This window comes from Scomber japonicus, chromosome 24, assembly GCF_027409825.1.
Source record: "Scomber japonicus isolate fScoJap1 chromosome 24, fScoJap1.pri, whole genome shotgun sequence".
Taxonomy (NCBI): domain Eukaryota; kingdom Metazoa; phylum Chordata; class Actinopteri; order Scombriformes; family Scombridae; genus Scomber; species Scomber japonicus.
The window spans coordinates 9,407,233-9,435,160 of NC_070601.1; the positions used below are offsets into that span (position 1 = coordinate 9,407,233).

Genomic DNA, 27,928 nt, shown 5'->3' on the forward strand with positions numbered 1-27,928 from the left:
AATAAAATGGATAAACCAAAAACCACAGAGTCATGTTTTTAGCTCGTGTGCCGCAGATTTGATATTTTATGGCTGCGTAAATGAAGCAAATCTAATCTGTGCCACACACGCTACAAGTTACTTATTCTCCCTCCATTCAAGACTAGGATCAGTTTTCTGAAGTTTTTAAGAAACTGATCAACAGACATAGACATTCATATCTTTCCTGTGTCACCTGTTGGATCTGCTGCTGCATGTTAGTTTTATATCATGCTGAGTGATAAAAGAGGGAATGCAGCCAAGTTTGGCAATTTTAAGTTCGAGATTGGTCAAATTTACTCCCCAAATGCTTGATTTGAACTACAAGGGGTTGCTTTAAATGGTAACAGTTAGTGGGAGACACGTGATCTGAAACTCCTACTGTGTATTTTATGCGTCCAGTCATTAAGAGGTAAAACTGTTGGTTGAAGGGACAAGAGCGAGTTGACACTAACCTCAAAGGGAATCCACTGAGAAGGGACGGATGCATCTCCTATATGATTAAAGAGGTAAAAAACACATTGACAAAGAGGATGTTAGCCGATTTGGACAGAAAAGAAAAAGGGTAGAAAACAGGGATACCACCAAAATAATATATTTCAGATAATATATACTGTGATGGTCCTTTTTTCTTATATAAGTGGTGAGTAGTTTATTTAAATGATGTAAAGTGTTGGATGTAAAAACATCCATACAGAGTGTATGTAAGGTTATGATGAGTATAGCTCCTGTTCTCCAGGAGAGTGACTTTAATATAATATATATATTTTTTATTTGGAAAGTTATTGCTGTGAGTGATTTTATGTATGATTATTTTACATTTAAAGTGTGCAAAAGCAAAATGCACTCAGTTTGCATCTCAGGCTTGAAAGAAAGATAAAAATCTCTTCCTGCATTGTTATTTTAGTCAAATAGACAGCAACATCATCTTTGTGAAAGGAAGCATCACATTTATGGGGAATGAGATTTAGTTTTGGAAAGATTTTACAGTATCAGAAGCTACCAAACCTTCTGACTTTGGTCTTTTTTTTCATCACAACTAATTTACATACAAAAACATACAATACAAGTAGCTTTAAAAAAAAAAAGAAGGAATTTGATTACTTGGCTTTACTCAGTGTCATTATTTGGATTTCTTTATCCACAATGTTAAAGAATTATGTTTTCATTTTTCTACAATGTACCTGCTCCACTTGCACTATGCTGAATCTTTGTGTCATGCCTTTGTCTGTTGGTGTAATAACATACTGGTCAAATGTGTCTGTAACTAAAGTTCAGATCATACAGAAACCCAATAAATGTAAGACACTGTTAGCTGTGGATCTACACAGCATGACTTGTCAAGAAAAACACTTTTAAATATACTGTATACATCATAAGAACTGATATTTAAGAGTGGATGATAAACCTCAGTATTTGTACAGTACATCACCTGCCTGTAAGGACACGACAAATGAGCACACACAAAGCATGCATTCCCATCCTTTTATTTGTTTTGAATGTGGTACAATAGCATCAATGTGGAAAAGTGGACACCGGGGAGATAACGAAAGTTTTGCTGGGGACCAAAGCTGCTCATTTTGTTTTGAGTTGAAAAAAAGAAGAAAAAAAAACACAGTTTGGCTTGAGTGACAAATCTGATGTAAAAGCCGGCTGGTCTATGTTTGCGTTTTATATTCTGTTTGTAAGCCATGTTCTGATTATGTGTAGCACTGTCATCATTTATAACATCCAAAACAGCTGGTATTGTTTTATGTTTTCCTTTTTCTCTACGCCATATGAAAAGAAAAAGAAGTTCTCCTACTGTTCTCCACCACAGCCTTTATTTCTGTTTGACCACTGTATTTAACAACAAGTTTGAAATTTACTTAGAAATTAAAGGTTCAAATCCTAATTAAAATACTTTTTCCATTTGTAATGACTCCATTAAACAAAAAAAAACTTAAGCGGAAGCTCAAAGTAACCTAATTGATCCACATCAGATACTGATTGGGAAATAAATTCTGAATATTACTGACTTCAGTGCCAGCGTCTTTTTCTAAGTCAACTTATAAAAGCAACACCACTTTAAAAGTAGTGTTTTATCCTCACTGATTTTGCACATTTTATGGTCCTTTAACTACATGTAGATTTTTCACAGTTACATCTCACCATCAAATCCTGTTACAGGTCAACTTTGGCCTCGCTCTGTCACAAGTTTCCAGAAAAGTTTGTAGCCGACAGTTTGTAATTCACATATTGAATCAGCGCTACTTTAGCGACAAACTCGTAGTGAAACTGTAACCCTGGTCCGTACGCTATAGCAACCAATCAGCTGCAAAAAAGTTTAAAATGTTGACAGCATAACTCAAATATAGTGAGTTAAGAGGTTCACTGCTTAATCACAACAAATATGTTCTATCCAGAGCATATTTTTCATCAACATAATAATTAAGCTCCCCCTAGAAAGATACTGAAAAATACAAAAGGAAGATAAAAGAAGGGGGAAAAAAACACACCAAACCAAAAAAAGGCACCTCTGAATCTTCTCTCCATTCTAACATCAGATCCAAATCAGAGCAAAACACAGAAGATACAGTACAGAAAGAAAGAAAAAAAAAAAAGGAGTGAAACAAAAACACAAACAGCCATCTTTCACAGCCGCTCTCCTCTCTCCTCCACACAGCAAAGTGCCTCCTGTTAATGTTCAATGTTCTCACTCACCATGGCACTCACTTAAGGTGTACAAACTAGAAACTGTACATGACAACCAATGAAACTATATAAAAGAAAACAAAATCACCATCAAGCTGTATGAAAACAGTGATCAGCTTAAGATTAACAAAAACATTTGAATCATCATATTATTTTTTTTTTATTTTATCATACAGAAAGTGCTATCAGCCACCAGCAAAGAGAACCAGTGATTCAGTTAAAAAGGCCCTTCATTTTTTCAAATACAAGATTCCTACAATTACTCTTTATTTGTTTGTCATCAGTTTCTGATTAACAGTGACTGAAACCAATGCTCTCGAAACAGCTGTATTCTCAGTCCTACTAAAGCTTATTGAGTTGATTAGAAAAGCACAAATGGAGGCTTTTAAAGCTGGAAACACTTCTTTAAAAAAATCATGATTGAATGAAAGATCTTTTTTGGCTTTGTACATTTATCAATTAACTTTAGGGGTTCAGATTAACACCCGCATACTTTAACATAACATCTGCTTCTTTGATATGCTAAAAGCTTTACAGAGCAGTGTTGTTACGGCAAAATCCTAAAGCCTTAATAAGTCATTTACTGTGTTTCCAACTTTAGAGAGCTGCATTAGCCTTCCCTTTGTTGAATCGTCAGTGCTACAAAACTGCAACTAATTCCTGAAACACCTGCATGAAAAGCTTTTGAATGTGTCGTCTTTCATTCTGAAGATGCTTTTTAGTTTCAGATAGAGACAACCTACGCAATCGTTTGCTTCGCTAGTACCACAAGAAAGACATTTGGCCACCACAAGGCAACTGAGCATTATTATTGCCATTTAACTAGCAGAGCTTTTAGCAATGACTGAGAATATGTTTCACATTTACAATGTTCTAAAATATCATTTTTGCTTGACACTGATACATTTTTAAAAAAAGAATCATCATAATTTTTTTGATTTGCAGCTACTTCATTCAAATAATTAGAAGTCAAGTTGGGTGCGACGACTCAGAGCGCACCCGCAAACAGTGACTGTGATATATATGAAATAACAAAAATGGTCGTGTCTGTTCAAGCATTTCGGCGGAAGCTTTTTAACCGCTGGTTCTCCCAACAGAGCAAATCAGCTGCCTCCAACACTGTGAGTTGTGGCACTATATGCTACAGATGAAAAAAAACAAAAGATTTCATGGAGAAAAAAAAATTACAAAAGAAAGATCAGTGATTGAGAACTATTCTTGCACAAGTTTTTAATGAACCAACGAAGAGAAAAAAAAAAAAGACAAATAACGTCTTGAAGATTTTTTTTAAATAGTATAACCATTATTGTTAATGTGTTTTTTTTCTATGTTTTCCTATTGATAAAAAGTCGGAGTAGAGGGCGGGGAGGGGTGCCTCTCTAAGAGGCCGATTTCTTAAGATCCCTGATCTGTTTGATTAGATAGGTCTTCTCGTCGTTGAACTGCTCATCATCTGTACGATCCTTCTGGAAGTTGCTCAGGAAGTCGATTAGTTTGGTCTGGTTCTTGAGCAGGATGTCGATGATGGGCTGTGTCTTGTTGGGATTCGCTACAAACACCTGAGGACACGGACGACAGAAAACAGACATTTTTATTACCCGTAAATCTTGACAGTTACAAAGTAATAATCTGCGCACAGAGTGATCTTTAGCAGACTTCATTCTACTCTAAAATGTGCTTTAATGCAGGTAGGAAAACTTGATTTTCCTATATTGGCTTTGGTTTGGCCTTTGTATGTCAGCTAATAGACTTTGTTAGAAGCCAGTCTGACATTTCATCAATAGATTTAAAAATACACAGAACCACAAAGGCCTGGCTGACATCAATTAGTGCCATGTCAGTCCAGCAGTGTCTGGAAATCACTGGATCTCATCAGAACTCTGCACGTAAAATCTTGCATTTTAGCCTCACACTCACACGCTGGTTTTCTGGGGGTTTTTTTACCTTGAAGACGTGGAAGGCTTCAAACTGGATGTTGGGACTCTTGTCTCTTAGCAGATTCATCATCAGCTTGAGATTCTCCGGCTTGCTGATGTAGCGTGTCATCACCGTGAAGTTATGTCTGTCCAATAACAGCTCGCCCAAAAGCTGGAGGTCACATAAAGTCCATTAGATTCAAGTTTTATGAGTACAAGTGGAAATGTAGGTTTGATAGTTGCTTTGGGGACCAAAGTGCAGTATAGACAGAGACAAAACAGACCAAATTATGCGAGATTTGCTTCCCATGTAAAACAGCTGTTCAGGTTTAATAGGCCAGAGGAGATTCATTCATGGTGTAAAAAGCAATAATTCAACGACAGATCAATATATGAGTCAGAGTCTAACCTTTAGAGACTGCCTCTTGGTGACGTAGTTCTCAGAGTGCAGCAGCTTCTCATAGTCTCCAAACACCTGCAATGACATAAGAAACACTTTATATTATGAGATGGGAATTTTGGCTTGTAGTTTAATATATCTAGCTGGATGTGTTGTTGGATATGTGTCCATTTGCCCCCCCTCCTCCCCTCCTCCCCGCCAAGGAAAATTTTACAACTGACCAAACAAAATGTACAAAGCTGCTTGAATGTGGATGCAAGAATAAGACGAACACAGAGAACAAAGAGGAAGTGAATTAATTGAGAGATGTCATCCTCTTCCTCCACTTCCTTCAACTGTAAACTTGCAAAAAAGAAAGTCATTACTAATTCTGACAACTTTCTCTTATGTTCTCATAGCAGTGTGAACTTGCATGTCTCCCTTTGCACCAAATCTTTCTCTCCAAACTATGGAATTAAAAGGATTTTATTTAGTAGAAGTGACATTAAAAGGACTTCCTGTTATGGTGAGGTGCTAGGTAGTCACGACTTTTTGACCAAAGTCAGCACACTGGAAAACACAGTGAAAACTCAGCTGTTTATTTATCTGGGTAGGTCACCCAAATCTAATCTAGGTGTGATGCATTTCAGCTCAGCCTTGTCACAGACTCTGAGCCCACAGCAAGAGTCTCCTGACAGGCTTCACAGCGACATACAGACATCTGTCAACATCCAGCGTCCAGGTAAAAAGGCAGTTTTGTGTGGCTGGGACCCCCGGGGAAAGGGGGCCTCTTTGCCTGGGGAAACTTGACAGCATAGAGAGTGGCTTTGTTTCTAGTAGAAATCACTGATTCAATTTTCCAGGAACTTTCAGTGTATTAGTCAAACCTCTATGTCTTACTCTCTACCTATCGGCCCTCTTTCCCAGCACCCTGTGGCCGTCTGTGTGACCGCAGTGTGTTGGAGACTTTTTTTGGATATATGACTGGGCTATTGAGCATGGCATGACTGATATCTGATCTGGTTACACATGTATCTGTGTGCGTTTCCTCTCTTGGGTTCTTCCTGGTCAAGCAGTCAATTAGAGTAGTAGACAGTGTTTATGTTTATGCTTGCAAATAGCGCTCAGTGGCTAATGTGTGTGTTGCATGGATGTGAAGTGATGAAACAGCGACTACTAAGTTCCTCCTGGTAATGTGGTTCTAAGATGCATTAGCGTGTGCATGATTTCCAGACTAATCTTCTCTGGATTAGAACGACAGAGCTGTGAAATGTGTGTTTGTTTGTGTGTGATTTCAAATAAATAAATAAATAAATAAATAAATAAATCACTCACGGCATCGTAGTTCTGTTCAAGGTATTCAGCCACAAGCACTTTGTGTCTTGTCAGAAGATCCTGTGAGAAAAGACAGACAAATGAATTAGAAATGTATCAGGTAACAAATGTTTTTTTTCTTAGCTCAACATGGCCACTAGTAGAATACAAAACAAAACAAACATTTTTATTCTTATCTCTGGTGCCATCTAGCCATTCAGATCTTTTTGGTTTATTTTGCGATTTGTACTTTGGTTGAAGCAATCCTTTAACTTACCACTGAATACTTTTATTTTTGATTTATATTATTCATTTGAATATCCCCCAAAACAGATGACGAGATCAGAAAAAAAAACCCACAACATTTTCTATAGTTTCTGATAGAGGTTATTAGTTGTCTCATCGTGCAGACTATCAGAGAAGGAGCTGACGTACCTTGAAGGTGGCGAAGGCATCGGAGGCGATGTCGAAAGTCGACATCTCCACGTAGTTGAAGAAACTGTTGAAATGATCCGAGTGAAGAACTATCTTGGCGAGCGGCTCGTGGCGGATACACTCCCTCAGCATGATCCCACAGTTCAGTGCTACCTGTGGTGTCTCGTACCTTCAAACACACAGAGAGAGAGATAGTTTTTGTGTTTGGAAGCCATTAAGTATGTATGCAAAGTATGTACAGTCAGAGTGTGTGTGTGTGTGTGTGTGTGTGTGTCTCACCCTTTCAGCAGTATAAAGAGGACCTCTTGGTGGGAGCAGAAGTATTCGACAGTGGGGCTCCTCGTCCCGATCTGCCTCCTCAGGATGTTGTTAAAGATCTGACACACATCTTTCTTCCCCTGAAAACATACATGTTTATTATTGTTGGAGATGTTGTCTTTCTTTGTCTTTTTTGACATCTATCTTAAGGTAGCCAGTGTATTTTCTGACTGCTTTATACTATATTAATGTACATATGAGGCTGTACTGTTATACAACTTTTCTACCAACACATTTGGTGGCTTTTCCAATTTTGGGATGTATTTCAGCTCTGATCCAAGCCACTGGATTCCATTCATTCTTACACAATATGACAATTCATTAGCAAACTAAAAATATCAAGTCGCCATTACCTCACAGCAATGATGCCGCTGAAAAACACTGCAGACTTGATGTTAGGTGTTATGAATGACACCACTCAAGTTTGCTCAGAGTCTCTAATTAGATTTTTTAAAATCAACACATGCCTGGAATGTCTTGAGAAATATGTTCAAAATTTTCTACTAACACGGCAGCAACTGTGATGTCAACAATACACGATGTGCTAAATACAGCAAACACCGCTGGCATTATCCTTGAACGCCGCACCGGGCCACTTTTCTTCAAATGTCACCTTAGCAGAGTGCAACTGGGGGAGGTGACAATGTTCAAGCAGCACTGAAAATCCAGCTTTCTCTAGGGGGAAAAACTCACTATTTGCTGCTGAGGAGACACTTTTATTGAAAAGTCACTGATTTCTGCAGGTATTCGTCCCCCCCCTATCATGTTTCCACATCAGCTAAATCATGAGAGGATGTCACACTTTGTGGTGAAAGAGCAACTCTGAACCTTTCTTCTCTCCTCACCTCAAAGTCTATGACCTGCAGGTTCTCTACCAGCGATATCAGCAGGCCGCTGTTGTACAGCTCCTGCGCCAGCTGGGCCACAGTCTCAGTGTGAGGCTCCTTATCGTTGCTCCCATACAGAATCTCCTTCATGGACACCAAGCACTTCGACGCCTCCTCAGACGCCTGGAGAACAGAGGATTAAATATTTCAGTCATTCTTTTAAAAAGGTGACAATATAAATATATATATAGAATAAAAAAAACTGATGCTGACTTGAGCCTGAATATAGCTTGTGTGTGTGTGTGAGTAAACTGCCTTGACAGTGAAGTGTCAGTAGATGACAGGACCAGGCTGTTCCATGCTCTAATTTCACAGACGCTTGTCATCCATGGGCCCCTGGACACACACACACACACACACACACACACACACACACACACACACACACACACACACACACACACACACACACACACACACACACACACACACACACACACACACACACACACACACACACACACACACACACACACACACACACACACACACACACCCCACCTTGTCTGTCTTCTTATCCTGCTTGACCAGGATGGCAAGGTTTTCCTTTAGGGTCCTGACGATGTCCGCCGGGCTCTTGTGGGATTTACCGAACAGCGGCATGATGGACGTACACACTCGCCTTGGGTCCTGAGCAACACAAACACACATATATATGAAGGAGCAGAATGGATGCAATAATGTTAGTTGTGCTTAAAACAATAATCAGCATCGTTACATGTGAATAAGATTGAATCTAAACAGATTTTTTTTCATCCTATATAAGCCAAATTTAGCTTTTGCAGCGGTTTCTGAACCATTTCTGTGACATTTAGGAGCTTTTCAGATTTTCTAGCACCCATAAGAATTTATTAAAGCTTAACCAGCTGTAGGTTTTGATCCCGATACAAAAAATTGGACATCAGCTAAAATTAATTTATAAACATAAATAAGGATATGGATCAAGATTTGGTACAAAACGGGACATGATGTTACATTTGAAAAAAATAAACTTGCACTCTTGGGAACAAACTGTCATTTATGACGGTTACTCATGTACCTAAAATATCTATCTTTGTAATTTCTGTACTGACATGTCTTGTCTTTTACTTACATACTACTGTGATAATGTAAATATCAATTAAGTAAACGACCAATCACGAAGAATCTCTGGTATGGATGGTATTTCTAAACCTGTGCTCTTTCTTGGTGTGATGACTCAACAAAAAGGCGTGTGTGTGATTCAAGATTCCTCTGACACCTTCTAGTCACATTCCAGCGTCATCTCTAAACTACGCGAGCGACAAGTGAAGCCCGTCTGACACCAGAGTCTCCAGATAATCAAAGTCAATGCATTACGTTGTTATGTAAGAGCAGAAACAATGAGGGGCTGTTTGGCTACCCTGGAAACCTCAAATATCTCCTAAACTTTGCACCAAAAATCAGTTACTGAATAAATTTAAGGCAAAAAAATGTCTTTCTAAAAAATCAAATGTCCTTAAAAATGTGTTATCCATGGAAGTGATAGTAGCTCCTTGATTACAGATTTGGTAAACCTCCCTCCATCAGCTAATGGTTTATGTATCCAGACTTGAAACTTGAAGAAGAAAAAAGAGCTTCCCAGATGTATTCTGGCTTTTCAAGGCTAAATCCAGAGAAGAATGTGACACAAACGGCTTGCCAGGAGGCAAATCAGAGTGACCTCTTACATAAGTGAGCTTGAGAATTTCCCCTTTCGTAACAGTCAATATCCAAAATTTACCAAAAAACGCTACTATAAACCCGATATTTAGCAAACCAAACAGAGAAAAAGTCTGTTCATATTCAAGATCATATTCACTGATCTATAAAGGAAATAACTATTCCGATTCTAAATTCAGGATAATTTAGGTCCCATTATTTGACCTGTATATGATCCATATAATTGCATTTTGTTTCATTTCATAATATCCGTGGAGGCCTCGGGTTGTGTTTTGCCCTCGTACTCGTCAGAATATCACAGACTGTTTGGATAGCAACAGTTAAGACAGTGCTCGTAGATGTAGGTTTGTACAGTATTTGGATACATAGCGTACTAATTTACCAGCTGCCAGACATGACTTTCCTGCACCTAATGTAGCATACACTCATGCGGCACATAAATAAAGCAATAATGGCTCCGTGTAGAAGAATGAGAGTCTCACATCCTCGTTGAGGTTCAGTTTGAGGAAAAACAGCTTAACTTTGTCACAGGAATAAATCAAAATATGAGTAACCAGTAACGTGTGTGTGTCTAAGTGAGAAGTTGTCGATGGATGTCAGAATCCAGGCCGGGTCAGGAGCAGGCAGAGAACTTGTGACTGCTAATCCTCATCTGGGAATGTGAGGGCAAATTCCCCTCCCCGTTCAACTTTCACTCCCACCTTTATTCCTCCTATTCTCCATCTGCACAGTACCTGCCCTCCACTGCCATTCGTCCCTGCATCCACCTTCGTCATTCAAACTCATTTTATCCATTTCTACCCCCCCTTTTCGCTCCTGCCTTACCTGAGTACATATTTAACCAAAGTCAAGTTGTATTCAAGCTGAGAAGTGTTCTTAAATGATAAATAATACAGTTATAAACTATTTATCCACAAGGGGACATCAGATGTTTTGTTTTTTCCAGACTTAGATAAAATGTCTCTCATATTACACTTTGTGCTTTGGACTTCCACTTCCTGTTGTTACAGACAGGCACCAGCGATGCCAGGGTTGAAATGTGTAAATGATGCAAAGTATCGATAAGACACACAGCAGCATTTGTGACAAGACAATAAATGAGTTTCAGAGCAGTGCTGCATGTTGCAATCCACTGATTTTACATTTCAACTTCAGTTTCTTCATTTTATAGGAATTCTTTGGAAATTTGAAGATATTTAACTGGTCATTTTTAGGACAATTTACAAAAATGGTGCTACAGTTTAATACAACTAAGAAAAACATAATAAAGTAGTAAGTTGGTGTCATTAGTCAATCAAAATATTTGGGTTCATGCATAGTTGTTAATGTTTGTTATGTATTTTTCAGGGCTTAGGTTTGAATGTCATACTAGCATATTAGGAGGCTTCTTAAAAACACTGTAATGAGTGAGTGTCTATCAGTGATTTTGGTTTATTTTACAGATCTCCTTCTTTACTACTAATTCCAACTTTTTTCAATGATTTCCTTCAAGCTGCTGCTGTTTAACTGTTCATTTTTTTGTGAAAATTAAAAAAAGGTTTTTGAGCTGTTCTGGGAGTAAAAACCAGGATTTTTCAGCCTCTGCTGCATCACTGTACAAGTCGATCAATGTCAAGATGCTCCAAAGCCTTTCTACATGAGAACCAGCATCTGCAGTCCTCTCACTTGCTTGTTATCGTACAGGCAGTTGTGACATTTGAAGAGGCGGACACACAATAACACCCGTATTAAGGGCGACTCAGTCAGTAAAAGAGCTGTGTGTCTGCACTGTGAGGACGCTCTGATTTCCCGTCAACATGTACACAAAGGGGTCAACTCTGAGCTGTACGACGGATTCATCACATCAGTTTTGCTCTATTACAAAAATTGAATTATGTGGCATAAAACCTGACATGCTGCACATATGAAACTTTGAGTGGAGTTTCACAAAGTTGTCGTAAAGCTGCTGCAACTCACGCTGAAGAAAAATGAAAGAAACAAGTAAATAAGATCCTCTGCAGAGATATTAGAGGACAGCACAGCTTTGGACACAGGATGATGAATACATGACAGTAAATATTGGTTAAACTTAGCACCCATCTTTTTACGCATCTCAAAAGAGAAGTCTAATTTTTCAAACAAAGCACTCATTTGTAAAAAAAAATTGTGATTCCTGCAAGAACTAAAAAACACCTCCAAGTGGACTTCAACTTTTTAGTTAAAGGTTGATTTTAAGTTTTAATAATGATAATAATAATAATACTCTCAACTCTGTTTTTGGTTAGATGTTTAAACTCACAATAGGAGAAGTCTAGCTGAGTGTTTGGAAAAATCTCTGGAAACAGGAGGAGTTTTCACTTTATCAAGACTTCACCGCTTCAGTCTGGTCAATATTTGTCAAAGGATTAACAGGCATTGAGGAAGTATTATAAAGATAGGGCCTGCAATCACAAAAGCTTTCCTGCCTTTTAATCCGATCATATTTTAGGCTACTGTGACAGGTAATAAGCCAGTTATAAGTCCCAACCTTTCCACTCACTTGTTGCCTCAGCTGTAACCAAACATCTCTTATTATTAAAAGAACACTTAATGCTTAATAACACTTCTTTCAGCCCTGGAAAGCTTAAACTCATGGTTACTTCATTTTTACTTGCAGACTGCTTGAGACTGACTAAATGTTATGCAATGGAGTTAATCTGGTGCCCAATGGGCTTCCACACACACACACACACACACACACACACACACACACACACACACAGACACGTGCACACACAGCTGCTCTGCATCAGCATAATCTAAAAGGGAAAAAGGTCCCGCATTGCCCATGGCCCAAATATTCATTTTTTTCAGCTGTAATCATGAGAAACCAAATGAGCTTAAAATAAATATATTTGCAGTATGACATAATTGACTGAGGGTATTATTATTACAGACAGATTATGAAGAATAATTTCATTTTTAGCCATATTTAGGTTAAAAAATGCAGCAATAAAGCTAGATTAATAAGAGCAGTCCATTCTTTTTAAAAATGCTATTTAAGGCTTATATCCTCTCTGTAAAGCTGCCAGTCTTTGAAAATGAAAAACTTATGTCCTCTTGTATAAGCAGCTTATATATTAAGATTTACAGTATGAAGGCAAATGTCACATAACTTCTTGTGCTCCACTCCAATCAAGACTGGTATTAAAAAGTGTTATTTCAAAAGCTCAAAGTGTGCTTTAATTGGGTGAATAAACATATTAAAAAAAAGGGAGGAAAAACTTCTTCCGGCTGCCTCGCTATCAGTAAATTCCTTTCACAAACTTGTTGCCACAAAGAATGATGATGACATATTTCAGATGTGAGCAGATTTCCGCTGGATTACCTGCGAACGGGAATCTGGGTGCTACGCATACGGGTTTTAATGAAAAAAAAGTAAGACGTCTGAAAAGGAAATACCCTTCTCTCTCATCTCGCTCAACAGTCACTCAGCGTGTTTTCAATTATTCAAATCGTCCTACACAACATGCATTAGGGCTGCGTGGCTGACTGTTAAGTTTACTTGCATTTATGTAGCCTTTTGCCTGAACTCCACCTTCCTTTTTGTACATTTCTGGCCTATATTCTTAGACTTATTCATGCTCCTATTAGAGTCCCACCCATAACTAATTAGATTTTTATCTGTCTTTTAATTTAGCATCTTATCTCTTGATATTTTCTGCTGATCTACTTGCAATAAAACGTATGAACCAGCAGTTATATTAGTCATGATATGGCACAACTCCCTTCTGCAGCATCAGAGTACAGTACTGTAAAAATCTGCACAGTAGTGAGTGGCTTTTATGACTGATAGTGATTAATCACACCTACATGTCATCCAGCCAGGAACGGCGATGACTACGACTCGGGCATTTCGTGGCTCGTGCCTAAAAACGGGTTTAACATCAGCCGTCGAGCAAGACTTGATATAGAAGCCATGAATCTTAACAGACAGCTGCTGGAGCAAATGCAGTAGAAAATTATAAGAAAATACAAATAAAAAGGATGAATTCATAATGACTAATACGTTTATAAATCTGCAATCATTTAAAAACATGTAGAGCATTCAGGAATGTTTTTTATCTGCTTCAATAAGTCCTGAAGGTATTTTAAAAAGACGCCTTCCTCTAATTTGACATAATTTCTTCTTGACTGTGAGGAATGCAGATGCAGCCGTTCAATATGAATCTGAGTGTTAAAACTGTGCCATTTGCTCGGAGTAAAGAAGCTTCTAGTTTAACTACTCTGAGTGTTCTGTCAGTGTCTCTCAGCTGATAATAGAAGTGTTTTTTTTGTGAGAGAGAGTCAGTTACTTGTCAGTTTAGTAATAGCATAATACCAATTATCACGGCCCTCCTCAAACTTATACTTATAAATGTGTTGAAAGTGTCATCAAGGTGAAACCATGAATAAAACATTTAAAATAAAACTGAATTACATTGAATGTTCCTGGGTTTTGTTTTTTTCCATAATCTGAGAAAGTAGTTGTTTTGTTGCTTTGTCTGCGCTGAGAAATGAAGACGTATGTTTGAACTGATGATGCTACATCAAGCATGCAGCCCAGCTCCAACTACAAAGAGGAGTTTTCTCTGCAGACGTTCACACTGAGAATCTCCTCTCCGAGGCAACCCTAAGAGGAACGCTCGCTTAAAAGGACAAACATCAGCTCATCAAGTCCATTCTTAAGATTGATAATGATGTAGAAAGTGCCTTCTTTTTTCTTTTTTTAGTTTGACTAGCAAACAGGAAGGATTGTGTGACAGAGCAGGAACAACCCATACTACTACTCGCCTTCATGTCTGCCTCTATTTGACGCACTGACACTTGAAGCAAGTAGAAACCTCCACAGCAATAAAGATTCAGTTATAAATCAGATTTTGTCCATATTGCCCAACCTGACCTAACCCCCATCTACGACCTTAATCCTAACCTTTCACCTTTACAGTTATAAAAAGGGATGTTACACAGCCCACAAGGCCAGATCCAGGCAAACAAATGTGCTAAAAAGGCAAGTAGTTTCAAATCTTATGATAAATATAAATATGGCAGAGTTAGAAAAATAATAAATAATTCAACAGTATGGTCAAATAGGCTGACAAATATGGATTATACTCTACAAATTCAATGACTGCTATCTTCTCTACACAGTAAGTAGCTCGATCAGGACACTTCAGGTGACTACAGTTGTGTTTGGACTTTTCTGACTCTTCTGAACCAGTGACATACAGGCCTAGTCCACCAGGATACGGAAGCCCACTGTATCTTATTTTGGTGTATCTGTATGTCAAGACAAACAGATGAACAGAGGATGTGTGGTGGTGTTAAGTTCAGAATAAAAGTAAAGAAGCGTTAGAACATCTGGATTGACTGTGTGCAGTCTAATATGCCATGATAAGAATATAATATTATAATAATCATGTTCATTTGCCATCAATTTACAGGAAAAAACAGAAGACAATATTAAGCTATAAATCTCAATCTACCTACTATCCATCACAGAGTCTCCACAGCTAATAAAATTCATTAGGCCTTTTACTAGTTTCACTGTTGAGTCAATAAACTGTCACATAATAATAAATCTGCCCTGTTCAAATTCCCATAAACTCAAGATGACAGCTCTAAATTGCTTGTTTGTTGCATCGAGTAGTTCAAAACCAAAGTCAATCAATATTCAGTCACATTTAGCAGACTAAAAACAGCAAAGACGCTCACATTACAGAAGTTGGAAGTAGAAAAACAGATTTAATGCATTACAATTGTGTTTAGTCATTAATCAGTCATCAAAATGTATGTTTAGTGATGATCTTACTAGATAGCCTACATGAACTAAAGTGAAGCAAAAACATCTTGATTGCATCCTGTTGCCTGGCTGCAGTGTAGGTCATAAGTCCCACCCCCTCCATGTTAGCAGAAGGGACAAGACCCAAACTAGAAAAATTAAAGTACACAATTTTGTGCTTAAAAGTACTAATTTTTTTTTTTTTTAAACAATAGTAAGTTTGTTTTGCATTAGCCACAAACCTCACTCTATTGCATAGACTTGGTGCAAATGACATCACACAAGCAATATGGCAGCTCACAGAAGATTTTTTTCTTTTCCCAAGAATTGTGAAGTCTGCCCTAACTGGCTAGTATGCATTGCCTTCCTTGGTTGGGTTGGTTAAGTTTCGTGCATGAGGAGTGGGACTGTTTAGGGTTAGATTAAGAATATCAGGATAAAGTATGGAGGGTCACGACTTTACCATCCCGGAAAAAAATATCACCTCTAGAAACAAGATATTTTGGCTTCACTTTTGCATAACAGAAGGAAAAGCAGACAAGTTGTCCTTATGTATTTAAGTGACCACAAAAGAGATCAATGTATAATATTCTCCAGGTCACAAAAGTAAAGTTTGGTGGGGATTACAGCCATTCTCTATACTTTTTAGGCATTAGAAAATAACATTCTACTACCCAAGGACAAGACTAAAAATGGTGTTACAAAGTGTTATTGATTGACTGGTTATATTTTGAAATATGGCCGGAAGTAGTCTGACGCTGGTCGACTAAAGTAACAGCAGGGATCAAAAAAACAAAAAAATACACACCAATGTATTTGTACTGCTTAAGAATTTAAAACACCACCAATAACCATGGAGTTTGGAGGAATACACGCTTATAAAGCAGACGACTGTACAAAAAGCACACAAAGGCGCATAAACAGTCCTAGACGGTGTGATTTTACAAGGCTACACCCCTCTCTCGCCTCTGGTGTTATGTCCCAGCTGGTTTTCGAGCTAAATGCTTCCCGTGAGGGTGAACGCGCCGTGTCCTCCTAACAGCAGCAGTCGTGGTCTTCCTCTGCCTCTCATATTCACTGCAGTATATATATGAGATGCGACTTCAAAATTTACCAGTAATGTGTTTGTGAATGTGTGGCGGGTTTGGTGACAGAGGCACGCACCACAACTGCTGCCGATACAGCGCGTTCACGCGTACAGGAACCAGTTAGCTTGAAAACCAGTTGGGCTAAAACTCCCCTTTTTGTTTGACAGATTCCCAAAAGCTAATCGCAGTTGTTGGGAAATGATATAATAGAGGTGTCGTTTACCAACTAAACGAACATTTCAACGTGTCAAACCCCCTGCTGAAGTTACAAAGACTGTCAAGGGCAATAATATATCCCCATTAGGTGAACACAGGGAGCTATTGCTCTTCAACAGGATTGATACTTACAGCGGGAAGATGTTTGCTCTGCTCGGGGATCTTTAAACGTCCGTCCCGGTTCACAGCACAGCCGAGCCTCCCTGGTGAGGTCTGGTGGTCACGCCAGGGTTGTTAGTTGGCAGGAAAGTCAGCTAAAAATGGGTGCTATACAATTTAAAAATGTGTGGAGTCGGTTAAGAAGGCAGTGCAGAATCCCATCTGGTCGGTTAACAGCCTTTATGTGAAGCTAGCGAGCCTGAACTAAATTCAAGAGTTTCCGGTGTGAGCTTTCAGAATAAAAACTCCGATTCGTTCGTTTAAACTAATGGGAGAAGACGAAAAAAGAAGATGAAACATGCTTTAAATGAATACACAAAACACAATAAACCTATTAATTTCTATAGTTAATAATTTGTTCAATAATTCGCTCGGATATTTGACCGTAACACATTATCACGGACTAATGTGCTTTTACAGCATAACAAACGTCATTTCCGGTAGCAGTGCGTCTCACGCCTGCGCATTTGACACATCTGTATCTTTCCAGTCGTTGCTGGGTCTCGTCCATATCCTCTCACATTAAGTCCGTGTTATCGCCTCGCCTTATGTATTACAAAACAATATGCCACTCATACACAAGCAGATACTGTTTGGTCACATTTAATACATGTGATGACACATATTTTTCATTTTTTCCACCACAAAGAGTAATATATTAAGTAGTAAAGAGAGGAAAGGTCGGATAGTGATCTTAGTGGAATGCACCCCAGGATAAATTATTACAGTCCGAACTGGAAAAAAGCCCATTGGAGGTTGGATATCGTGTGGTTAGAATTACCTTATCCGGATCAAAATACAAAATGCAGAAACAATAATATTACATGTGCAGTTTTTCGTTAAATAATTATATTTCCACCTGAAAAACCTGACAAATTAATAGGAATTTCTTGTCTTTTTTTACCAAGTTGAAAATGATGCTGGTTAAAGAGTAACCAAGAGCCGACAGGGTAAAGTCTGTAGGCTACACCTGACTCACATTGATCTGTGTGTTGCCAGTTAAAATGTATCATATTATATAATATAAATAGCATATAATAATCATAAATAGCAAAGTCATGTAGAGGAAACCATCTCAGACTTTATTAAAGCTCCTTTTCATTTTACATACAATTCAGAATTACATATTTACAAATATACACAGATATGTCTCATTATAATATCTTTATATCAACACCATACTCAGTAGATATACAATAGGAAAATAATAGAAAGTGGTTTGCTGCAATGTGCTGCATAAAAAGAACTAACAAATATAACCCTTCTCATCTCTCTAGCCTCCAAGTCAAAAGTACAAATGACTCAGCTTCATTGTGTGACCATGATTGAAACACTGACAAGTTTAGTGCCCCTGTCAGCTTCTTTAAGAGGGCAGAAAATAAACTCTCACAATATACAACAATGCCTGGTAAAAAAATTTGACTTCAGTTCAGTCAGAGCTTTGACGAGAGAGGCTTAAAATTGGGGCTATGAAGAATATGCCACAAAGAGTGATATACAGAGAGACAAAGAGTTTCACAAGAACAATCCCCTTCACAATTTACATGCTCTCGAGGGAAACAATGTGAGGTATAGAGATGACACATTTGTACATATGTAACATAGATTTTCTCAGTCTTACAGAGCTTACACAGATCGACACATAATGCCAGCCACAGTTTACCCTCTGGTTTAGCTCACAGTTTGACACCGAAAAAGGCCTGTAAACTAGTTTCTTCCTTTTTTATGAAGAATAATCTTTTCTTTCTCAGGGAAGACATGCGTTTAAGAATTTGAGAAGAGGTTCTCAACACAAAAAAAGAAAAACAGCAAGAGAAAGTAAGAAGTCAAGAGCACAGATCATAGTCAGGACTGAATTTCACAAAACCACAGTGGTGATACACATGACTCTGTTAAGCCAGTGGACAAATACAGCTCATTTTAAGTAATAAACAGGTGGGGCTGGTTTTAGTACAACAGTGTGCTGCACTTGGTATGTTTCTGTTTAATAACATGGTCACACATTCAACATTAAAGATGGGGAAAGGAGGAGATCATTTTACAGTGCGCCTTGCGGATACAGTAGGAATCATGGGTTATAAAAACAACATGTTTACCCTTGGAAAACAAGGTAAAAGAGGAGGTGTCATTCAGTGTTCAGAATAGCACAAGTTGTGTGTGTGTGTGTGTGTGTGTGTGTGTGTGTGTGTGTGTGTGTGTGTGTTGGCTGGTTATCAGAGTTGTACTATCAAGCTGTATCAACATCCTCATTTCCACTATGGGCCTAAAATTAGACTTTTGTGTTTTTTGTGTCACCCACCATGACTGTTACTCAGCTACATTACGATGTCAAGTAAACAAATATTGCTCTCAGGCTGGTGGTGCAAACATGTCGAGCAGGTCTGGGCCCTGGTTAGCCCTGCTTCCAGAGAAGTGGCTACTGTCACATGCCTGAGTGGGGCTGGGAGCAGAGTGACGGGACAAAGCCTGCTTTTGTTCCAGCAGCGCAGACTAAAGATAGGTAAGCAGAGCAGCCATGAGACAAAAACTGGCTAAATATGCAGAATATTGAGATTTATGTGACACTGTGGCTGTTTGTTTGACCAAAGTTTACCAAAATATCAATAAAATGTACCTGATTAAAATTAACCCAGCAGGTAAATGCATAAGAATGATCATTTCTATCTCATTACACACATATGGTAAACAATTGAACTAAAATATCCCTAAAAGGGACATTGCATGTAAAACAATTTTAGCTGATATCTGTGGCCTTTCTGGGTGTTTGTGACATAGGTATGTTGGATTTTTTTGTGAAGCACAATCATGTGCAAGAATGCACATGCACACAAACACATTAAGTTGACACAAGCAGGCATGTAGTCACACCTGCCTGCCCACACGACTCCCGGGGCTTCCTGAGAGAGAAATCCAGAGCAGTTCAGAGGCGAGATAGACAATCACTCAATCAAAAGAAGGAGGTTTAAAAGTTGCTCCAAGCTGCCGCTCTGTGTATAAGTGATTTGTATGTGTAGCTGGAGAAATGCGAGACATGTGGCCACCAGGTAGTGCTGTTGACAGTGAAGGATTGAACTCAAAAGTGTGACGTCTGTTGTATATGTTCTTCATCTGCATTTAAGACATTCATCAAGTGACACTTTTGACTCTATGTCTCAGGTGAAGTTAATATCATAAAGATAAGGGAAGCTTATATTATCACTCTTTCTCATGTTGGATGAGTACAGCAATCTTGAATGGATATTAACCCTCTTTGACACCACTGGCCTGTCAGACACTACCGGGATTCAACACACTTCATGTCCCACGTACAAAAATATTACAAGACTTACATTAACATGCCCTGAACATCTGACCTGCGCAGTGATACTCCAAGACGCACTGCAAGATTTTTTTTTCCTTGTTGCAGCCAGCTGCCAATTTTCACAGTGTACAATTAATGTCTGACAGTGACACCGATGTATCATGTGAAATGCCAGTCTGATAGTATCCGCAGAGGTTTCACACAAGAGAATCTGTCGCTGTGCTGTGATGTCATTGACTTGAGGGGGTTCAACTTGAATTTAGTGCAGATGTTTGAATTTGTCCATTTTAATGCTACGCTATCACTGAAGGACTGTTCAGTGAGTTATTAGACTGAAGACATTCAGCTTTTCTCTGTACTGTAGTTTACAGAGTGTGACTTTTAAGAGAAGGCCTGACAGGAGGTGACAGATCACATGATCATTTCTCCCTGATGTTTTTGTCACTGAAATAAACTGTGAAAATATCTACACTTATAATTCTAGCAGCATGCTGATAGTTTTGAATCATAGTTGCAAATAGCTGATATTCAATATCAATCTGATTGTTTAAAAAAACAAAACAAAGGATAGTTTAATACTGCTGGGGGAAAATAAGCTATTTTTCATGTACAAATAGATCAACAGGTGACTGTAAATATCCAGAGAAGGCGGGTGCTGTTAACACTCAGCCAGTAACATTCGCAGATGCAGTGATAGTTTTGGTTTTCGGTTGGATGCGGCCAACTGTGAGATCTAAGGAACATTTCGATTCTGTCTTCCTGTCAGAGTCAACTTCCAGTTTTGCAATTCCACCTGGAAATGGTTTAAGCTGGTGGGAGATAGAGCCAGAGCAGCGATTGATCGCAGGTCAGGGTTTGATGTCAGAATAGCTGGTGTAAGTCTCACTGCAGCTGGAGGAAGTGCTGAGGTTCCCAGAGACGCTGTCATCTACAGGACAAACATACACACAACAAGAGTGTTGGTTTTAATAACTTAATATTCAGATATTGTTCAATTGATTCAATACAAAAATAAACTAGTTGCATTGGTTAAGTGTACATTCTACACATATTAACAGTACATCTGTAGGAAAACCATCTTTTTCATTGATAATTGTATTACAATTACTATTATTATTACTCCACAGTGACTACATTTACAGGCACACTAATTTTCCACTATTATTCAGAATATGACAATATTACAAATTTGATACAAGCCATGTAAACATTGTTTTCAATTTGGAAATTCCAAATTAGGCTTTATTCTAAATGAAGCATTTCCAATTAAGGCATATGGGATAAGCCAATGTTATTCAGCACATATGGGATATGTGTCTCATTTGGGGGTTTTAACCACAGTTTGTGACACATGGCCTCTTGCCTGTTTACGGTCAGCTGTGTGTGTTATAAATAAACCCACTAGTCAACAGTTTGTGAGGCTGGGATAGAGATGCATGTCGGGCCGGTTGTGTAATGCACCCCTGCCCAGGCAAAAAAACATATACTGGAGGAGGAGAGCAGGCAGAGAAAGGAATGACAGGAGTGTGGAGAGCTGTTCAAGGCAAGCTGGAAAAACAAAGCACGTCTTCTCCATGACGGGGGACAGAGGGGATTGGTTATCATCCTGACATGCAACCATGGTGACGACTCGGTGTGATGCACCAAAAACACTCAGCAGTGTAGTAAACATCATGGGACAGCCTAGCCCTAGATACTGGATGTGCCTCTAACTATGAATTTATAATATGAGTCATATCAACATCATTTATAAAGGCGCCAAGCAGCAGCTAATGTTTTTCACCTCCCTGGTTTACTTCACTGCCTGTGGAAATCTTGTGATTCCTGTTCCCACTGGAGCAGAGGAAAACCCCAAAAAACCCTCTACATGTAAATGGGAATATTAGTGAAATGTTCATGTTCATTAGCCATGTAAACAGCTGAGTAGGAATATTGTCTTTTTCAGAATAAAGGCAACAACCAGAATATTTTGTGCATGTAAATGTCATCAGTGTTGTGCAACAGGTCTGAATATGCCTGACATGTTCATACAGCAACAATGAACTGCCTAATTCATGTTACCAACCTGAGCTGCTGAGTGATTGGGATGACTTGGACTCTGAGATGAGGCTGAGGAGGTTTGCTTCCGCCACCCAGCCCTCCTTACTGCTGCGAAGGTTCTTCACGAACCTGCACAGGATTCAACAAACTCTTTAGCGCAGAAAGAGCTCTACTGCAGATGCACAATTTCTATAATATCACAGGTTTTTGACTGAGAGAAGACAGATATTTACCATTGTCCCTCCTCTCCTTCTTTGATTAGCTGGACCACATCTCCACTCTTGACAGACAGCTCCTGAGGTCCCGCCTTCTCGCAGTCTGCAACCACTGTATACTTTCCTGGAGCCTAAATGGTGTCAAAAGTCAAATGAGTTCTGTAGCAAACATCATTGCAGGCATCTTGATAGTTTTTAGAAGCATATTAATTTTCGCCGCTTCCAAAATTGCTTAAACTCTCACCAGCTTCTTTCCAACTTCATCATCAGGGTCAGAGTTCATAGGGTCCTCGCCGCTGGAGTACCCATCATTCTCTTCCGAGGCATCGACTGAGAGAGACGCCTTGTTCCAGCCTGTAGGTGAAGAGATTGTAGAGGTGAGTGGATTGAAGAAAAGGCAAAGGAGAGAGGTGAAGAAGAGGAATAGTGGTAAGTGAATCAATGAAATGTAGAGATGAATCTTAATCACACACTCTCACAGACTCACACTCCATGTGGCATTCAAATGTTTCCCTTTGTACATAAGGCAGAACACTTTCAATTTCAAATGTAGAAATCCTCATCAAAACAAGCTCTAGAAATGCTCACCAAGAGTTGATTGTGCTTCTCAGAATGTAAACTTAGGATATTCATGTTTGGAAGAAACTGAATGCTACATGGAGGGAGGGTCGCAGTCACATAAATCTCCCATGAGGAGCACAAAACCACAAAATCAGTTCTGTCTAAACATTTGGGAAGGACTGTCAGGGGTCAACCCAAACTCCCAGAGCAGATCAACAGTGACAGTGGAAAGATTTGAGAGTCTGAATGAAGAAAAGCAGCAACTCTATAACATCACAAACCATCAATTTCTCATCATCCCAGTGAAACACATCAAGGAAACAAACCAAAAGTAAATCAAGGAATCAGAGACTTTGATCAGATGAATTAATTTGTGACTGCTGGTACACTGGAAATACCAACTTTACTTACTTTGTGTGCTTTTTTACATTCTCATTATTCTCCATCCCAAACAACACCAAACCCCAAACACCCAACAGTGGAGGAGAGAATGATTGATTTGAGGTAGAGTAGGCACCTTGTAAAAATTACATCATTTAGTCTTGAATTGAGGCTTAAAATCTTTCTTAACAAGTGAAAAAGGAGGTTATCATCAATTCAAAAACTAATTTTCTCACGCTAGTGGAATATAAAACAATAAGAGTCAATACAAGACTAAATCGATTGGAAAGTCAATACTTTTTCTACACTTTACCTCTCGTACAAATCAATCATCACCACAAACTACAGCAAAATCCCACAGTGGCTGATCCTCAGTGCGGCTCTGTACCTCGCCGCTTGCTCAGTAACAGACTAGTGGTACTCATCCATCTGATTCTGCTCATAGAGATATGAGGAGACGGCTCTAGACAGGAAAAAACAGCCAGCAAATCAGCGAGACAGCTTTCTGACTGCGTGTGAAACTGTTAATGCTGGTTCTTCAGTAAAGGTCAGTAGAGAGATAAATGTTAGTACAACAATCATTCTGACGCAGACATTTTGTTAAGTGTTCCTCAATGAAAATGGACACATCCTCTCCACAAATGAAAGAGCTCAGTGATGATAATGACCTGTGGATGAAGACAAAAAAAAATGGTTGTGCACATGGAAAACTGCAGTGTTCAGGGACAAAAATATATCACAGAGCATCTGCAGGATTTATAAAGTCAAAACAGAGAGAGGATGATGGGATGAAGAACAGTTTCTATTGGTAGAGTAATATCTGGTGTAACATCAAATCCAGAGACACAGGTGAGATCTACACACAAAACTATTGCACACTGTAATGTCGAGGGATGGGAAGATGAAAAATGGAGTGACGCCATCTAGAATTAAGATGGACCCCTATGACGGGACAACAATATACCTTTGAACCCAAATGGGGTGGGGTCACTCTTGACCAAGTGGCGTTTGGAGCCGTGCTCAGGGCTCAGGGCTGAGCCTTGCCACACAGGCAGAAATAAGTGAAGAAAAGGAAGAAGAAGAAGGAAGAAGAAGAAAAAGTGAGGAAACAAATGCAGAGAAGCAAGAATTTAACACTTTCATGATCTAATCCAGTGAGATACCACTTTTATTTTGAAATACCTTCCATTCATTTGCTTCCTTTCATGCTCATTTCAGGAGGTTTACTCTACCTACAGACACGGTCAAACCTCATAAAGTCATTATCACTTTACACATTACTCTTAAAGTATACTCTTAAGTACATTAGATATCATAATGCAGTATCACAGTGACTTTCTCTCTTGCTGTCAAAGCTCTATTGGTGTATAGAGGGAACTGCAGCACATGACCAGGAGCAATGCATCATTTCTACCACCAGAAGGCAACAGTGGAGCTATTGTAGGATCAAGATTTCAGCTTTGTAAAAGCTGAGTGTGAATGATTTAGCGAAGTACTGAAGAGCATTAATTGGTCTCAGTTAAAAATACAAAACTTCCCAATGCATCATTATTTATGGTTAATATTAATTTAACTGAATGTAGAGAAGAATCATTAAGTTAGTAAGCTGACTTAATATCTATCTAAAGCGTGAACTAATGGTCATACCAGATGAAATAAGACTGCAGCAGCCTCCTTAATATATTTAATTAACCAAGGATGCATTTTATTACTTTATTAATTCCACTTTTCATTCATAAAATGAAGAATAAGTGACAAAGTGTGAATTTAACAATATAAAAACTAATTTGAACTGGTGTAAGCATTGTTAGTCTGATTTTTAAAACATTGTCAGGTTTGCTAATGTTACCTTTCGGACTCTTGAGATTGCTGAAGCCCTGCAAAGTAAAACGCTTTTTAGCCACTGACGACCTATCAGTGGTCGGACTGGTCACCGGTTCATCTGGAAGCAATGGTTTGAAATGGGAGGCAGGTAGAGAAAAGAGGAGAGTGTAGCCATCACGAAAAGAGAGATGTAGCCCAAAATAAAATAAAGGAGGTAGAGCGATAGAGAGAGGAACCGTGGAGATGAAGGTGATGAAGAAAAGAAGAGTCCAGATCAGTGAAAGAATACAATACAGCTTTAAGTAGTGCATAGATAAAACATTTTGAGACGTATGACCATAGTTGACTGATAGATTTATGCCTGTGCTAGAGCATGCAGCAGGAATCAAACATTTACCTTTGTGTTTCGGTGAAGAAGAGGAGTTAGTGTCCGAGGCTGTATTCGGCTCCACCTTCTTCTCCTCCTGCTTCTTCTGGTTCTTCTGATTGCTGCTACGAAAGGGACTGGGAAAGGAAAAGAAGAAGAAAACATTACAATAAATAAGGCATACTGCAGGTGTGTGTGTGTGTGTGTGTGTGTGTGTGTGTGTGTGTGTGTGTGTGTGTGTGTGTGTGTGTGTGTGTGTGTGTGTGTGTGTGTGTAAATATTGCATGCATACTCATGACACCAACCTGAGGGAGCTGGAGGTGTTGCTGGTGGGACTCGGGGAAACAGAGTCGGAGCTCTTCTGCTGGCTGGCATCTAAAACATACAACATTTTATTACAATTGCAAACAGGTATGCTGTGCCATAGACATTTAAGATGATAAACAAACAAGCATGTGTGACTGAGCGTTCACAAATACCTCTGCAGGCTTTGAGCTGTTGGGTCAGAACTTTGCGGATCTCATTCACCCATGCTGTTTTGATCTCAGGTGTTGCAGCCTAGATAAGAGAAATAAGATCAATTATTTAAGCAGTGACAGATTGGGTTTCTTTCACTACTCATTTTGTGATAGAAGCAGGCTCAATAACCTTACCTGAACTATAAAGACTTCTTCTCTGGAGTTGCACCAAATCTCAAACTTCTTGTTGTCTCCTTTAGCATTCTCTGTAATGCCCACCGCGCTCATCTGAGAGAAGAACAACAGAGAAATCTTAATCACAACAAGTCTGCAGCTCTCATCTTTGACTACAGCTAAATCTGACCGGTGTGAACTTACACTGAGAGAGTGTTTGAAGCTGTAAGACGGAGCTTTCTCGTAGCCCTCCCCGTTCTCCTCTCTCCTCTTACAGAAGAGCAGGGCCTTCTCGTGCAGGAAGAGGTGCCTCTGCATAGGCTTAAACCTGGCCAGGTCTTTGACCTTGGCGTGACCTTTCTTATGCTCTGTCCACACACTGAAGGAGCCCTGCATCAACAGACGGCCCAGCTCCGACAGGTTACCCTGAAAGAGGGGAGAGATAGACAAAGTGTGACCCTGTTTTGTTTTACATGCATTTGACTTTTTTTATGACAATTTGACCTACTATTGCTAATAAAGCACTACAGAATAAAACATTTTTTAGTTTTACAAATTGGCAACAGTCTGACCGTGTGTTCAATCTGTTCAATAAAATGCTAGTTAAAAATGGAGTGAAAAAAATGAATATAACTATGAATATAATGAATAAACACTGCATTAGGTAGAATCTTAGATCTTTTAAATACTATTTGTGATCAACTAACTATACTTTTGGCTTTTGAGTTCAAACCAAACATGAAATGATGAAACACTGCCAGATACTCATTCACTTAAAAATAGTCTGTACTGCTGGATACAATCCTACCCAAAAAAAATCAATTTCTCTGACCTCGTATCCTGTGATTGCAATGAGGTGCATGGAGTCGTTGACAGCTTTCAGGATCCCCAGAATGGAGGAGAGAGCTTCCTGTAGGTCATCACAGCCATCGCAACCCTTACTATACTTCAACAATTCCTGCAAACACAAAACAAAGTGAAAAACCCAGATACAAATACAGTGTCTCACATACAAATGTCCTGTATATATACACATTAGATGAAGAGAGTTCACCTTCAGCAGTAGCTGGTACTTGGTGATTCTCTGGACAGGTTTAAGGAGGTAGGAGTCCAAACCAAGTTTATGTTCCAGCTTCTTCTGGCACTCCTGGTTCACAAACAAGATATTCAGCTTTACTGTTTTTGTAACATTAAAGAAAGCTGTTGCTCAGAGTAGTGAGGTTTGTCATACTCTCAGGATAAATTTGGTCAATGGTGTAAACATGAAAGGTGAGAGGCAGACCTGGAAGAAGGCACAGTCAGAGCATTGTCTCCATAAGCTCTCTGACCGAGGTTTATTCTGGCAGTAAGCCTCATAGATCTGCAGGTCCTTCATCTACAGAGAGAACATAATCAGTTGGTACAATTTCACCTTTTTTACTAAATGTTGTACAAAGAAACTTTTTGCTTTCTCCTAAATTAGTTGAGGCAAAATTAATAACGCTTGTCATTGATTTACTTTTTAAAATTAAAATTTTCCGGTCCTGACCAGAATGTATTGAGTGCTTACCCTTTCTAAAAAGCAGCGGCCCACTAATTCAGGGCAGTCAGTGTACGCTTCCAGTTCCTTTAGAAACGTCCTGGAAACAAACATCATGACACAAACTTTTAGACCAGGAAGTCCAAGTGAAGATATGTTTGAAAACACACACATCTGTTCAAGTCTCATAATACAAACGAGCAAG

The 27,928-nt window shown here is 39.0% G+C and overlaps 2 protein-coding genes across 3 annotated transcripts in view; both read right to left on the reverse strand.

The window, feature by feature from the left end:
* Positions 1–1,489: 1,489 nt before the first annotated feature.
* On the reverse strand, positions 1,490–17,073 carry cab39l (calcium binding protein 39-like). Its single transcript, XM_053314338.1, has 9 exons — positions 16,857–17,073; positions 8,463–8,591; positions 7,920–8,084; positions 7,036–7,154; positions 6,757–6,925; positions 6,343–6,402; positions 5,038–5,103; positions 4,657–4,800; positions 1,490–4,271 (listed from the first exon to the last, which is right to left on the reverse strand). Exons 2-9 carry the CDS (start codon positions 8,562–8,564, stop codon positions 4,092–4,094), a joined length of 1,005 nt encoding a protein of 334 aa, XP_053170313.1. The 5' UTR covers positions 8,565–8,591; positions 16,857–17,073; the 3' UTR covers positions 1,490–4,091.
* A 3,572-nt stretch (positions 17,074–20,645) lies between these two features.
* mcf2la (mcf.2 cell line derived transforming sequence-like a) overlaps positions 20,646–27,928 on the reverse strand; it is a 35,501-nt gene continuing 28,218 nt past the window's right edge. Inside the window, exons 18-31 of one of the 2 annotated variants that reach the window (XM_053314337.1) lie at positions 27,754–27,823; positions 27,487–27,579; positions 27,259–27,351; positions 27,037–27,162; positions 26,409–26,630; positions 26,226–26,318; positions 26,052–26,130; positions 25,878–25,947; positions 25,231–25,709; positions 24,346–24,420; positions 22,684–22,793; positions 22,458–22,570; positions 22,250–22,353; positions 20,646–21,112 (exon numbers count right to left, since the gene is read on the reverse strand). In XM_053314337.1, the coding sequence (XP_053170312.1) occupies positions 21,033–21,112; positions 22,250–22,353; positions 22,458–22,570; positions 22,684–22,793; positions 24,346–24,420; positions 25,231–25,709; positions 25,878–25,947; positions 26,052–26,130; positions 26,226–26,318; positions 26,409–26,630; positions 27,037–27,162; positions 27,259–27,351; positions 27,487–27,579; positions 27,754–27,823 (1,807 nt within the window). In that variant the 3' untranslated portion in view covers positions 20,646–21,032. The remainder of the gene's footprint in view (positions 21,113–22,249; positions 22,354–22,457; positions 22,571–22,683; positions 22,794–24,345; positions 24,421–25,230; positions 25,710–25,877; positions 25,948–26,051; positions 26,131–26,225; positions 26,319–26,408; positions 26,631–27,036; positions 27,163–27,258; positions 27,352–27,486; positions 27,580–27,753; positions 27,824–27,928) is intronic. The other variant, XM_053314336.1, reaches the window with a different exon arrangement.